The sequence below is a fragment of the Ranitomeya variabilis genome, chromosome 2 (assembly GCF_051348905.1).
Source record: "Ranitomeya variabilis isolate aRanVar5 chromosome 2, aRanVar5.hap1, whole genome shotgun sequence".
Taxonomy (NCBI): domain Eukaryota; kingdom Metazoa; phylum Chordata; class Amphibia; order Anura; family Dendrobatidae; genus Ranitomeya; species Ranitomeya variabilis.
Window position 1 is genome coordinate 224,529,686 of NC_135233.1, and position 15,429 is coordinate 224,545,114.

The 15,429-nt window shown below is 43.8% G+C and overlaps 1 protein-coding gene across 1 annotated transcript in view; it reads right to left on the bottom strand.

Moving 5' to 3' along the window:
- Positions 1–2,039: 2,039 nt before the first annotated feature.
- The window catches only part of HAUS7 (HAUS augmin like complex subunit 7), an 80,049-nt gene continuing 66,659 nt past the window's right edge, over positions 2,040–15,429 (bottom strand). The window contains exon 10 of the mRNA XM_077283779.1: positions 2,040–2,367. Coding sequence (XP_077139894.1) covers positions 2,324–2,367 — 44 coding nt within the window. The 3' untranslated portion in view covers positions 2,040–2,323. The remainder of the gene's footprint in view (positions 2,368–15,429) is intronic.

Genomic DNA, 15,429 nt, shown 5'->3' on the forward strand with positions numbered 1-15,429 from the left:
CTGTTAGGCCATTTTTGTGCAGTGCAATGATGGCTGCACGTGTTTCTTTAGAGATAACCATGGTTAACTGAAGAGAAACAATGATACCAAGCACCAGCCTCCTTTTAAAGTGTCCAGTGATGTCATTCTTACTTAATCATGACTGATTGATCGCCAGCCCTGTCCTCATCAACACCCACACCTGTGTTAATGGATCAATCACTAAAATGATGTTAGCTGCTCCTTTTAAGGCAGGACTGCAATGATGTTGAAATGTGTTTTGGGGGTTAAAGTTCATTTTCTGGGCAAATATTGACTTTGCAAGTACAGTAATTGCTGTTAAGCTGATCACTCTGACATTCAGGAGTATATGCAAATTGCCATTAGAAAAAATGAAGCAGTAGACTTTGGAAAAATTAGTATTTGTCTCATTCTCAAAATTTTTGTCCATGACTGTACATTCTGTGCATACGCACATATGATCACATCATTGTGATCCATTTTTGTTTGGCCGCCAGCAATCTCTCCTGAATAAATATGAATGCTAAGCTCTGGCAGTGACTATCGTCAGGGGAAGAATCAGGAGGACCCCATGCACATCAAATGGTCGGCTAGTCCTTCTGAAATCGGCACGTCTGGCCATGTTTCATCTGATATGTATGGTGGCCTACAAATCTGCCACTAAATGTATTACTGGCTCTGTCAAGGAACAATACAACCAGCCTTTTAAGGCTTAATTTTTTATTTTCTCTTTTTTTTGGGGGGGAGGGGGCTATTCCCATCGAAAATCAATAAAAATATTTCCAATGCTGTCCAACATTAACTACATACATACCTTTGTTATTGGAGGCACGTGGCAGGTTCATTTACAGTAAGACTCCATCAGATTAGATAAGTAAGTGAACCCTTATCTGGAGGTGAAAGAAACTATGACGCAGCTAATTCAATAAAAGATGGACCGCTCCCTACTTGGGTAGGAAAGTTCTATGCAGAATGTGACGTGGATGTTCCCAGGAGACCTGGCTGGTAGAGCAAGTCCCCAGCGATCACGACTGATGGCCTTTCCTAGTATTTGACGCTGTACATCCTTTGAAAGACTCGTACTGTCACGGACGTGGTTTGTGGACCCAATGTGCCACGGACCGTGGAGAGCCTGAAGTGACGTGACCAAGCAAGCACCGGACTGTTCACTAGAGCCTCTGATGGTGAGGTTAGGCTTGGCTCCCGGGGAACGCCAGGTACCACTCCAGGACAGACCAACGGATGCGCAGCAGCTGGACCCAGTAGAACAGGCTGTAAAAGCGCAGCAGGCGGGATCTGCACCAGACGGGATCTGCACCAGAGCGCAGCAGGCGGGATCTGCACCAGAGCGCAGCAGGGACTGGTACGCAACCTTACACAACGTAGACTGCAGAATAGGAAGGTTACACAGGCACCTCCCCAGTGGGGAGGAAGCAACATATACATAATGCCTCCCAGCCATTGGCTGGGGAGGAAATAGCAAGTGCACGCGGTAGCCCTTTAAGAGGGCGGGAGAGTGCGCATGCCCTAACGACATGGCTGGAAGCATGCAAAGCACGGGGAAAGGAAGAACCGACCGCAGCGCGAGTGAGTGAAGTGACATGCCAGAGATCCTGCCTTTCGCTGTGGATTTCTCCCCAAGTTAAATCTGCAGTGAAAATCTACAAACAGGAATAAACAATGCTGAAGATTTCACAAGCCGCAACTTCCAGGCGTGCCAAAAAATCTTCTGCAGTGCGTGGATGAGAATGGTAACATCTCAGACACTTGCCAGCTACTGTATTCTTCTGTGGATCACCTGTACAAATCTGAGGATATAATCCAGAGCGATCTCATCTAGTGTGGACTTACTGCAGTGAGGTTTGCAGATACGGTCAGTGGTAGTACGTTGCATGTAGCGTTTTACTGCAGCGAGGCTACATTTGGAATAGGTGTCAAGTTTCAAACCCAGCAGCTCTTGTGCATCAGGCGGCAGCTCTTCCCTATCAGCTATTCAGCTAACTTCTGAATAGATATATTAAAAATCAGTAGATGGTCAATACATGAAAACATTCTCTTTATTACAATTATATCAGGCATACGCATACGGGATCTGGTGTGTATCCTCGCTGCATTACCTATGTATGGACAGAAGACACCACTGCACCCTCCAAGCCAAGGAGAACAAGGACTCTTCACCATACAGAATCTGCACGAGGTTGTCACGGCCAGCAACATAACAAGATGGCCAAAGTCTATGTCCTAACATGAAGCTGACGACTACACCCCGAACCTTGACCGGTGTCAGGACCATGAGTCATCAGTTCAATCTTGGAACGAACTCTTAAAATAACTCGTAACTCTTCTTTAGTTGCTTGATTTTCTCATCTAGGAAGCAAAATAAAAGAACAATTAGTAGCAGCAAACGCCATTCTTTATCTTTCACAGCATAATAAAACGTCAATGTTGTGTCATACACGTTTCATCTACTAATACACATTCAATCAGCAGATGGAACTGATTTGGGTTCCAGGTAAAAGGCATTTAACCCCTTAACCCCCAAGGGTGGTTTGCACGTTAATGACCAGGCCAATTTTTACAATTCTGACCACTGTTCCTTTATGAGGTTATAACTCTGGAACGCTTCCATGGATCCCGGTGATTCTGAGTTTGGTTTCTTGTGACATATTGCACTTCATTATAGTGGTAAAATTTATTTGATATTACTTTCGTTTATTTGTGAAAAAAATGCAAATTTGGCAAAAATTTTGAAACGTTTGCAATTTTCCAACTTTTAATATTCATGCCCTTTATATTATAGAGATATATGTTACACAAAATACTTAAGTAACATTCCCCACATGTCTACTTTACATCAGCACAATTTTGGAACCAATTTTTTTTTTTTTGTTAGGAGGTTATAAGGGTTAAAAGTTGACCAGCGATTTCTCATTTTTACAGCACCATTTTTTTTTTAGGGACAACATCACATTTGAAGTCACTTTGAGCGGTCTATATGATAGAAAATACCAAAGTGTGACACCATTCTAAAAACTGCATCCCTCAAGGTGCTCAAAACCACATTGAAGAAGTTTATTAACCCTTCAGGTGTTTCACAGGAATTTTTGAAAAAAAAAAAAAAAAGTGAACATTTAACTTTTTTTCACAAAAAATTTACTTCAGATCCAATTTGTTTTATTTTACCAAGGGTAATAGGAGAAATTGAACCCCAAAAGTTGTTGTCCAAATTGTCCCGAGTACGCTGATACCCCATATGTGGGAGAAAACTACTGTTTGGGCACACATCGGGGCTCGGAAGGGAAGTAGTAGCGTTTTGGAATGCACACTTTGATGGAATGGTCTGCGGGTGTTATGTTGTGTTTGGAAAGCCCCTGATGTGCCTAAACAGTAGAAACCCCCCACAAGTGACCCCATATTGGAAACTAGACCCCCCAAGGAACTTATCTAGATGTGTTGTAAGAACTTTGAACCCCCAAGTGTTTCACTAAAGTTTATAACGGAGAGCCGTGAAAATAAAAAAATCATTTTTTTCCCACAAAAAATTATTTTCACAAGAGTAACAGGTAAAATTGGACCACAAAAGTTGTTGTCCAATTTGTCCTGAGTATGCAGATACCCCATAGGTGGGGTAAATCACTATTTCAGTGCAAGCAGAGCTCGGAAGGGAAGGAGAACCGTTTTACTTTTTCAACGCAGAATTGGCTGGAATTGAGATAGGACGCCATGTCGCGTTTGAAGAGCCACTGATGTGCCTAAACAGTGGAAACCCCACAAATCTAACTCCAACCTTAACCCCAACACACCCCTAACCCTAATCCCAACCCTAACCATAGCCCTAACCACACCACTAACCCTAATCCCAACCCTAACCACACCCTAACCCTGACACACCCCTAACCCTAATTCCAAACATAATCCCAACCCTAACCCCAACCGTAAACGAAATCCAAACCCTAACCCCAAACGGGAAAATGGAAATAAATACATTTTTTTTATTTTATTATTTTTCCCTAACTAAGGAGTGATAAAGGGGGGTTTTATTTACTATTTATAGCGGGTTTTTAGGTTCGGCAGCTGTCACACGATAAAAGACGCTATCTATTGCAAAAAATAGTTTTTGCATCACCACATTTTGAGAGCTATAATTTTTCCATATTTTGGTCCACACAGTCATGTGAGGTCTTGTTTTTTGCGGGACAAGTTGACGTTTTTATTGGTACTATTTTCGGGCACATGACATTTTTCGATCGCTTGTTATTCAGATTTTTTGTGAGGCAGAATGAGCAATATCCAGAAATTAATGAATTTTTTTTTTTTGGGTGGGTGGGTGGGGGGGGGGCGTTTATACTGTTCCGCGTTTGGTAAAATTGATATTTTTGCATCAGTTTTTTCTGAGGGTATAACTTTTTTATTTTTCTGCTCATGCTGTATGGTGGCTCGTTTTTTTGCGGGAAAAGATAACATTTTCAGCAGTACCATGTTTATTTAGATCCGTCTTTTTGATTGCGTGTTATTTCGGAGTTCACTGAAGGGTTTAACTACTGGGACAGTTTTATAGGTCGGGTCGTTAAGGACACGGCAATATTAAATATGTGTACTTTTATTGTTTTTTTTGTTTACATAAAGAAATGTATTTATTGGAACAATATTTTTTTTCTTTATTTAGGAATTTTAGAAAAAATATTTTTACACATGTTTATATACAGTGGGGCAAAAAAGTATTTAGTCAGTCAGCAATAGTGCAAGTTCCACCACTTAAAAAGCTGAGAGGCGTCTGTAATTTACATCATAGGTAGACCTCAACTATGGGAGACAAACTGAGAAAAAAAAATCCAGAAAATCACATTGTCTGTTTATCATTTTATTTGCATATTATGGTGGAAAATAAGTATTTGGTCAGAAACAAAATTTCATCTCAATACTTTGTAATATATCCTTTGTTGGCAATGACAGAGGTCAAACGTTTTCTGTAAGTCTTCACAAGGTTGCCACACACTGTTGTTGGTATGTTGGCCCATTCCTCCATGCAGATCTCCTCTAGAGCAGTGATGTTTTTGGCTTTTCGCTTGGCAACACGGACTTTCAACTCCCTCCAAAGGTTTTCTATAGGGTTGAGATCTGGAGACTGGCTAGGCCACTCCAGGACCTTGAAATGCTTCTTACGAAGCCACTCCTTCGTTGCCCTGGATCATTGTCATGTTGAAAGACCCAGCCACGTTTCATCTTCAATGCCCTTGCTGATGGAAGGAGGTTTGCACTCAAAATCTCACGATACATGGCCCCATTCATTCTTTCATGTACCCGGATCAGTCGTCCTGGCCCCTTTGCAGAGAAACAGCCCCAAAGCATGATGTTTCCACCACCATGCTTTACAGTAGGTATGGTGTTTGATGGATGCAACTCAGTATTCCTTTTCCTCCAAACATGACAAGTTGTGTTTCTACCAAACAGTTCCAGTTTGGTTTCATCAGACCATAGGACATTCTCCCAAAACTCCTCTGGATCATCCAAATGCTCTCTAGCAAACTTCAGACGGGCCCGGACATGTACTGGCTTAAGCAGTGGGACACGTCTGGCACTGCAGGATCTGAGTCCATGGTGGCGTAGTGTGTTACTTATGGTAGGACTTGTTACATTGGTCCCAGCTCTCTGCAGTTCATTCACTAGGTCCCCCCGCGTGGTTCTGGGATTTTTGCTCACCGTTCTTGTGATCATTCTGACCCCATGGGGTGGGATTTTGCGTGGAGCCCCAGATCGAGGGAGATTATCAGTGGTCTTGTATGTCTTCGATTTTCTAATTATTGCTCCCACTGTTGATTTCTTCACTCCAAGCTGGTTGGCTATTGCAGATTCAGTCTTCCCAGCCTGGTGCAGGGCTACAATTTTGTTTCTGGTGTCCTTTGACAGCTCTTTGGTCTTCACCATAGTGGAGTTTGGAGTCAGACTGTTTGAGGGTGTGCACAGGTGTCTTTTTATACTGATAACAAGTTTAAACAGGTGCCATTACTACAGGTAATGAGTGGAGGAAAGAGGAGACTCTTAAAGAAGAAGTTACAGGTCTGTGAGAGCCAGAAATCTTGATTGTTTGTTTCTGACCAAATACTTATTTTCCACCATAATATGCAAATAAAATGATAAAAAAAACAAACAATGTGATTTTCTGGATTTTTTTTTTCTCAGTTCGTCTCCCATAGTTGAGGTCTACCTATGATGTAAATCACAGACGCCTCTCATCTTTTTAAGTGGTGGAACTTGCACTATTGCTGACTGACTAAATACTTTTTTGCCCCACTGTATGTATGTATGTATGTATGTATGTATGTATGTATGTATGTATGTATGTATGTATGTATGTATATATATATATATATCACACACACACACTTTTTTTACATTATCCCAGGGTGGGACATCGCTATATAGTGTCAGATCGCTGATCTGACACTTTGAAGAGTACTCTGTCAGATCAGCGATCTGACAGGCAGTGCTGGAGGCGCCTCAACGCCTGCTCTGAGCAGGCACTGACAAGCCACCACCAGGGAGGAGAACGAAGGAGAGTCTCAGAACAACGCGATCACATCGCGTTGTTCTGAGGGTCTCAGGGAAGCATGCAGGGAGCCCCCCATCCCTGCGCAATGCTTCTCTATGCCACCGAAACGCTGCAATCTTGTTTGTTCGCAGTGTACCGGGGATTTAAGTGGCGGAAGCGGTCCATGACCGCTCCTGGCACTTAATACCGGATGTCAGCTGTGATAATCGGCTGATACCCTGCCGCTTTCCCCCTCTTCGCGCGGCTGATCGCGTTGGACGTACTATCCCGTCGATGGTCATACGGGCCCAGGTCACCTCGACGGGACAGTACGGCCGAAGGCAGAAAAGGGTTAAAGGGTTTTTCACATCTCGCAAAGTACTTGTATTAGAATGTGTCCCAGTTTCCCTATCACTACGTTATTTTTATGTTATTGTTTACAGCAGACCAGGCACCAGTGCTGTCTAGAAGTGGCCGAGCACGTGCAGTGTTTAGAAGCTTTCTCCGAGTAAACCTGTAAGCACTTCATGAAAACGGATGGATTTACAGAGATTTATAAAACAAGAATGTAATATGTATTGTTTGGAAATCGTGTTTGTCACAAAATAATTCTGATTAAAAAAACCATGTAAGCATTGCTCTGCGGCTGTCCAGGATTGCTGGGCGCATCGACAGCCCCAAATAGCTGCCAGCTTCAACCCCACTGCGATTTAGATGCCACTTCATACAGGAGGACATAATTCGGGTCAGTAGACATTCAATCATGAGCAGATGGGAAGAAGTGCTCTTCTGAAAAAAAACAAACACAAAAAGGAATAACCCTTTAAAAGGGTGGTCTCCCCATCTTATATAGGGAAAGCTGCCTAATGCTTTGAGAAACAAGGACCTCTAATTTACTTGTTATTAAAACCTTTCTTTTCTCAAGAACAGATGGGTTTTTAAATAAATAAATATTGTGTACAACTCATTGCCTAGGTTACCGTCCTCTCCTGCAGTCTATCAGTGGTGGCTGGACTCTTAGAAAAGGAGTGCAGTTGAAAGCAGTTTCTAATAAAGCTTGTAAGTGCTGCTCCGAAAGTGGGTGGAGGTCAATAAGCAGCAGATCCCCCCCATAACAGTGTGTCATGACCACATTTTTTTTTCCCATTTTTCTCCGCTAAAACCCAGATGAGTCTTATGGAGATAGTCCAAAAAATATCCTAAGAAGATGAGACGTTCATTGTTGAGGAGAATTGTTGCAGGCTCCATCCATATGAAGTCAACTGAACACCCCACTGTTACACCTGCTGCCTTCTCTTCCCCTTTCTAGGGTACTCCTAAAGGTGGGATTCTTTGTGGTTAGTAACAGGGCCTATTGGGGCTGAATTAAGGCCAGCCATTGTTAAGCTGGGGCGCTACTTGCACATTTAGGGTGCCGTTTTTATATTTTAAATAATTATAGAAATATATATTTTTATTTTTTTTAAAAATGGAAGAAAAAAAAAAAGATATTGTATCTCATTTGAATGAAAAAACAAAACAATAAAAGTAAACATATTTGGTATCACCGTGTCCACAACAACCCAGCCTATAAAACCGTCCCACTAGTTAACCCCTTTGTTAAACACCATCAAAAATAAAAAAAAACTAAGGCAAAAACAACGCTTTAGCATCATACCACCGAACAAAAAGTGGAATAAAACGCGATCAAAAAGACGGATATAAATAACCATGGTACCACTGAAAACGTCATCTTGTCCGGCAAAAAAACAAGCCCCCACACAGCTCCATCAGAGGAAAAATAAAAAAAGTTATAGCTCCCAGAATAAAGCGATGCAAAAAGAATTATTTTGTCTATAAAATAATTTTTATTGTGTAAAAGCGCCAAAACATAAAAAAAAAAAAAAAAAAGTATAAATGAGGTACCGCTGTAATTGTACTGACCTGAAAAATAAAACTCCCTTAACAATTTTACCACACACGGAATGGCATAACCACAACACCCTCCCTCTTACCCCCCAAAAAAAAGGGAAAAAGAAAGGATTCCTGAATTGCTGGTTTTTATTCATTCTGTCTCCCAAAAATCAGAATAGAAAGCGATAAAAAAATAATTAAGTCACCTAAATCACTTATACTGTACGAGGAACGGCGTAAAAAAAAAAGAAATAAAGCCAATTCTTCACATGCTGTTGATTTTTTTTTTTTCATTCTGCCTCCCAAAGATCGCAGTAAGACTCAGCGCACATTTATCCTGTGCTCTACGCTGAGCGCTTACACCGGGTTTCTGTGTATATCTCTGAAATACGAGATTCAAATGGAACCTCTGGAGGAAGATTCCCTATAATGAGGCAGATGGAGGCACTGTGGACGCCATAGAGCCTGTGATTTAGGCATACATAAAAGGGCCATCGACCACAGTTTTGTGCACTTCTAAAAAGAAGGTCAACGCTGAATAGAGGCCAGACGGAGTCCAGAGTAATTCTGCTGCCTCATTATAGTGAATGGATCCATCGGGAGTTTCATCTGTCACGACACTCAGAGATTTAGATGGAAACCCTGATGTAAGTGGTCAGAGTAGAGCGAAGGATAAATGTGATCCAAAACGTTATGTAAAATGTTCCCAACAAAAACTCAATAAAAAAAAGCAAGTCCCCACTCAGGTCTGTCATCTGCTAATGGAAATATAGGAGGCTTCCACATTACTGGTAGCACAAAGGCTCTGGAAAAGCAAATTCTGCGCTCCCAAATCCAAATGCTCCCCTCCCTTCTGAGCCCCACAGTGTACCTAAACCACATATTGTGTCCACGTTTGTCATTTCTGAAGCAATGAGAGCCTGCCTAACTTACGGGTGCATGCCTCCAGAAGCACGGGCTGGTCACTACAATGTACTGGTCACTACAACTACAGTTTGCAGTTTTCACTCGACAACATCCAATGCTGCTTGTTTCTGAAAATTAGCCATGGAGTCACAATTGTCACTACACCTATAGATAAATTACCCAAGGGGTATAGTTTCCAAAATGAGGTCACCTGAGGGAGAAATCTGCTCTTCTAGCAATTAGGTGCTCTGTATATGGAGTCCACAAACTCTTCTAGGAAAATCTGCACGCCAGGAGGTAAATAGCGCTCCGTCCCTCCTAAGTCTCCCTGTATGGCTAAGTAGTACTGTACAGCCACATATGGGCTATTGCCATGTTCAGTAGAAATTTTTGGACAAATTTTGGTGCCATTTTTACCCACTTATTGTGTGAAAATGTAGAATCTGGGGCTAAAACTAAATTTTGGTGGTAAAAATACTCAAGCTACTTACTGGTAGCAGTGTTTTCAGGAGCCATGACAGCACAGACTAGAGAGGGGATTCCGCCCTTCAGGGACAGGAAACCTACAGACATAAAAGGGCGGTACCTCTCTCCCGCCTCAGTTGGATTACAGAGCATGAGAGGACCACCTCGGTTAGTTAGTACATAAATAATTTACACATTTCACCCGTGTGACTAAACTATAAAGAAAGATTTCTATATAAAACAGTGATGTCAAGCCATAATAGTATAAAGGGAGGGAATATAAGGGTGCTGTCATGGCTCCTGAAAAATACCGCTACCAGTAAGTAGCTTGAGTATTTATTCAGTCGGCATGACAGCACAGACGAGAGAATTACAGAGAAAGAGAATCTTAGGGAGGGACTACTGCTTCCAGCACCCTTCTACCAAACGTGAGATCTGAGGAGCCACCCAGGTCTAGTCTGTAATGATTAAAGAAAGTAGATGGGGATGACCATGTGGCCGCCTTACATATGTCCTCAATTGACACCTCCGATCTTTCTGCCCAGGACGACGCCATGGCTCGAGTGGAATGGGCTCTTATACCTTCCGGAACCTCTAGGCCACCTGCTGAATAAGCCAAAGATATCCCTTCCCTAATCCATCTACCTAAGGTGTTCCTAGACACCCTAAATCCTTTCCTGACTCCCTGAAAAGACACGAATAAAGAACTATCCTTTTTCCAAGGGTCTGTTACCGTAATATATCTAAGCAGACATCTTTTAACATCTAATGAATGGAGTTTGCGTTCTTCCTGATTTGTGAGATTAGGACAGAAGGTGGGGAGATTTATCTCCTGCAGTCTGTGGAATTTTGACGCTACCTTTGGGAGGTACAGAGGATCAGTCTTTAATACTACTCTATCATCTCTAAACTGAATGTATGGAGGCTGTCTAGAGAGGGCTTGTAGGTCACTAACCCTCCATGCTGATGTGAGGGCGACTAACAGTGCTGTTTTAAAGGACAGAACCTATATAGGAGCAGAATCAATCGGCTCAAATGGGGCTTCAGTCAGAGCTGTAAGCACCAAATTTAAATCCCACGAGGCTATTCTTTTTCTAACCATGGGTCTCGATCTAGCCGCTGCCTTGATGAATCTGGTGACCCAATAATTGCTAGCTAAATTACGATTGTATAGTGCTCCCAAGGCTGACACATGGACCCTAAGGGTGCTTGTAGCAAGACCCATTTCTAGACCTCTCTGCAGGAACTCTAGAATCTTAGTAATACAGATCTTTTGGCCAATCTCTAATCCTGAATTAGCCAAAAATTATTTCCATATTTTAACATAAATATTTGTTGTAGAAGGCTTCTTGCTTCTCATTAAGGTATTAACTAGTTCCTGCGAAAAAACACTCTTTTTTAGTAATGCCCCTTCAAATTCCACGCCGCTAGATGTAAATTGGACACTCGTGGATTAAGAACTGTTGGTGGTCTATATGTATGGGAACATGATAATAGGCGTCTTTCAAGTCTAAGACAACCATGAAACACTTGTCAAATAATAGCTTTATTGCTGTTTTTACAGACTCCATTTTGAACGACTGAACCAATAAGAATTCATTCAAGCCTTTAAGGTTGATAATGGTACGAAAAGAATTGTCTGGCTTCTTAATCAAAAAGAGGGGGGAATAAAACCCTTTACCTCTTTGTGCCTCCGGAACTTTTACCAATACACCTTTGCGTTGGAGCTCCTGTACCTCAGATTCTAATGCCAGCTGTTCTGTAGGTGAAGAACGGATAGGCGTTAAAAGAAACTTATTCTGAGGAATTTCAGGAAAATCAAATTTTAGTCCTGACCTAATAATGTTTAGGACCCATGGACTATTGGAAATTTTTTCCCAAGCCGGATAGAAGGCTAAGAGCCTGCCTCCCACCCGGTCCGGCAGTCATTGTGGTTTTTTGTTGTCCCGGAAGGAGTTGAACATAAAGCCTCTACCTCTTTTCTTACTGGCGTCATATCTGGGTCTATCTCTGTTAGATCTTGAACGGTCAAACCATCTTCTGTAAGTCCCCGTCTATAGAAGGGTCTACCCAGGTAAGGGAAACGCTTTTTACTATCCCCTGCCTTTTCCAGAAGCTCATCTAGAACTGGACCGAACAAATGCGCGCCCTCACACGGAATATTGCACAGTTTTGACCTGGCCTGCATATCGCCCGGCCAACATTTCAGCCAAATGGCTCTACGGGCTGAATTAGCAAGGGCCGCAGCTCTGGCTGCTAGTTTCACAGAGTATGCCGATGCATCCGCAAGGTAAGCTGCTACTCCCTGAATCATAGGAAGAGAGGCTAAAATCTCATTCCTCTGAGTTTTGTTCTTAAGTTGATCCTCTAAGCTGTCCAGCCACAACATCATAAAACGTGCTGTACAGGTGGCTGCAATTGATGGTCTGAGAGCCCCTGCTGATGTTTCCCAAGCTCCCTTTAGAAATACATCAGCTCTCCTGTCCAGCGGGTCCTTTAAAGTTCCCAAATCCTCAAAGGGTAGCGAGGATTTCTTGGAAGCCTTAGCCACTGCAGCATCGAGTTTCGGGGCTTCATCCCTGTCACGGGGGTACTGGGTAGACTACAGCTGATTACCCGGGCCCCTGCAATATCCCTCAAACTAGGGAAACCCTGTCTGTCCCTCTCCCAGAGTTTACACTGAAGGTGTGCATGTCTGGGCCACCAGGCCTCACCCTGAGTCATGTTTCAGTACTAAGCTGAAACCTCCACCCGCCACCCAGTGATAAGACCTCTCACCAACCCCTACAGAAAGCACAGCGAAAACTAAAAAACGCACCACGCCGCAGACACACAGGAAAACACTATAATGTGCACAGGGCAAAACAATACAAATATAGGAAGGAGAAATATAACGAAGGATAATACACCACCAGATACGATATTTCCTCTCCTAGACCACCACTCCAGACCGAGATCACCAGGCACAAGACACAAGCTATAATAGGCGACGCCCAAAGCCCAGAAAAACTATTTAAAGGCAATGGGCGTGACCGTGATTAAGCCTCCAACCCGAGTACCAGCCAGATTAACCCCAGACAATCTGGATCAATCTAGCTGGCGCCACTGAGCATATAGTGGACGAATGGGGAATTACCGCTGTCTGTCGGACACCCTGGTGTGAACAGCGTCCGACATGACAGTACCCCGCCTTCTACGAGGGACCCCAGGGCCCTCACGACTTATAGGACCTGGCTTGTCCTGATGGCGGCGGTGAAACATACTGACCAACCGGTCCGCATGTATATCCGAGGCTGGTACCCAAGACCTCTCCTCCGGCCCATAACCATGCCAGTGTACCAGGTACTGTAACGTGCGGCGCACCACTCGAGAGTCAACCACCTTGGAGACTTCAAACTAAACTGCCATCCACCAAGACTGGAGGAGGCATCGGCTCAGCGTCCACAGAACCCACCACCTTTTTTAATAACGATCTGTGGAACACGTTGTGAATCTTATATACCGTAGGGAGCTCCAATCGGTAGGCAACCGGGTTAATGATGGCGGCGACCCTAAACGGACCAATAAACCTAGGACCCAATTTAAGGGATGGTATTTTGAGTCTTATGTTTTTTGTGGACAACCACACCCAGTCACCCACACTCAGGTCCAGACCTTGCACACGTCTACTGTCAGCCACACGTTTGTACCTTGCACCCACGCTCAACAGGCGCTGTTTCACTTTCATCCAGACGGAAGACAGTTGTGCTCCTAACAGGTCCTCCTCCGCGACGCCGGAAGAGCAAATTCTTATGGTCGGTAATAACAGTTAACCTGGTGAACCGACCCCTCCAAAAAGTGTTGCCATTCCTCAAAAGCCAACTTGATAGCCAACAACTCCCTGTTGCCGATATCGTAGTTACGTTCGGCGGGCGACAGTTTGTTGGAGAAATAGGCGCATGGACGCAACTCGCTCAAGGATGAGCCTTGAGACAGCACCGCCCCCCACTCCAACCTCAGACGCATCGACTTCCACGGTAAATGGTTTCGATACATCCGGTTGCACCAGAATGGGAGCTGAAGCAAAACTGTTCTTCAGAAACTCGAATGCGCGCACAGCAGGCTCAGACCAGGCGGAGAAATCGGTACTTTTTTTTGTCATGTCAGTGAGCGGTTTAGCAATGGTAGAAAAGTTTTTGATAAACTTCCTATAATAGTTAGAAAACCCAAGGGACCGCTGGAGCGCTTTTAGGTTATCAGGCCGTTCCCAACGCAGCACCGCTTGCACCTTAGCGGTGTCCATTTTAAACCCAGAAGCGGACACAATATAACCCAAGTAAGGCAACTCCTGAACCAAAAATACACATTTCTCCAATTTAGCATAGAGCTTATTCTCTCTGAGTAGCTGTAACACCTGCCTAACATGCTCTAAATGAGTATCACGGTTGCAGGAATAGATGAGAATGTCATCAAGGTACACAATAACGAATTTTCCCAGGACATGAGAGAACACATCGTTTATGAAATGTTCAAATACAGCAGGCGCGTTTGTCAAACCAAATGGCATCACCAGATTTTCAAAATGACCCTCAGGAGTATTAAAAGCCGTTTTCCACTCATCCCCTTGACGGACTCTTATGAGGTTGTATGCCCCCCCTGAGGTCAAGCTTAGAGAACCACCTAGCACCAGCCACCTGATTGAACAGATCGGGTATCAGCAGCATAGGGTATGGGTCACGAACCGTAATCTGGTTTAACTCCCTGAAATCCAGACACGGGCGTAAACCGCCATCTTTCTTCTTAACGAAGAAGAACCCTGCTGCCACGGGCGAGGACGAAGGCCTGATGTGCCCTTTGCTCAGACTCTCAGCGATGTAGTCTTTTAAGGCTTGCCTCTCAGGACCAGAGATGTTAAACATCCTAGCTTTCTGCAATTTGGCCCCTGGTTTTAACCTATTAGTGCAGTCATAGGGACGATGTGGTGGCAATTCTGAACAACCCTTCTCAGAAAACACATCTGCGAAATCCAGCAGAGACTCAGGAATACTAGGAGTCACAGCAGACACACACGTGGCCAGACAATTCTCCTGGCAGAATCCGCTGCACTGGATGATGTCCTGGGTTTTCCAGTCAATCACCGGGTTGTGCATAGCCAACCATGGAAAACCCAGAACCATTTGTGCAGGCAGATTACTGAGCACCCTACATGTAACTTGCTCCGAATGTAGGACCCCAATGTGGAGTTTAACCTCAGCCACAAACTCAGTAATTTCCCCCTGTGGGAGAGGAGCGGCATTGATGGTGATCACCCGGATAGGATGAGGCAGTTTTTCGATCCTGAAACCGGCTGTGCGCGCAAACTCCTCATCAATAAAATTAGTGGCAGAACCACTATCCACAAACACAGTGACCGGCAGCTCTCTGCCAGTGACCATAACTTTGGCAGGGAGCATGCATTGAGAAACCACAATGGAGGATATGCATAAGTTCAGATTGGCCTCCTCCACACCCTCTGAGCTTAGTAGTTTTTCCGCCGTTGCGCTTTTCTTAAATAGCAGAGGACAAGTATTAACATAATGACCAGTTTTACCACAGCAAAAACAGGCTCTCTGCTTCCTGAGCAAAGGGGCACGATGCTTCACATGTGACACCCCTGC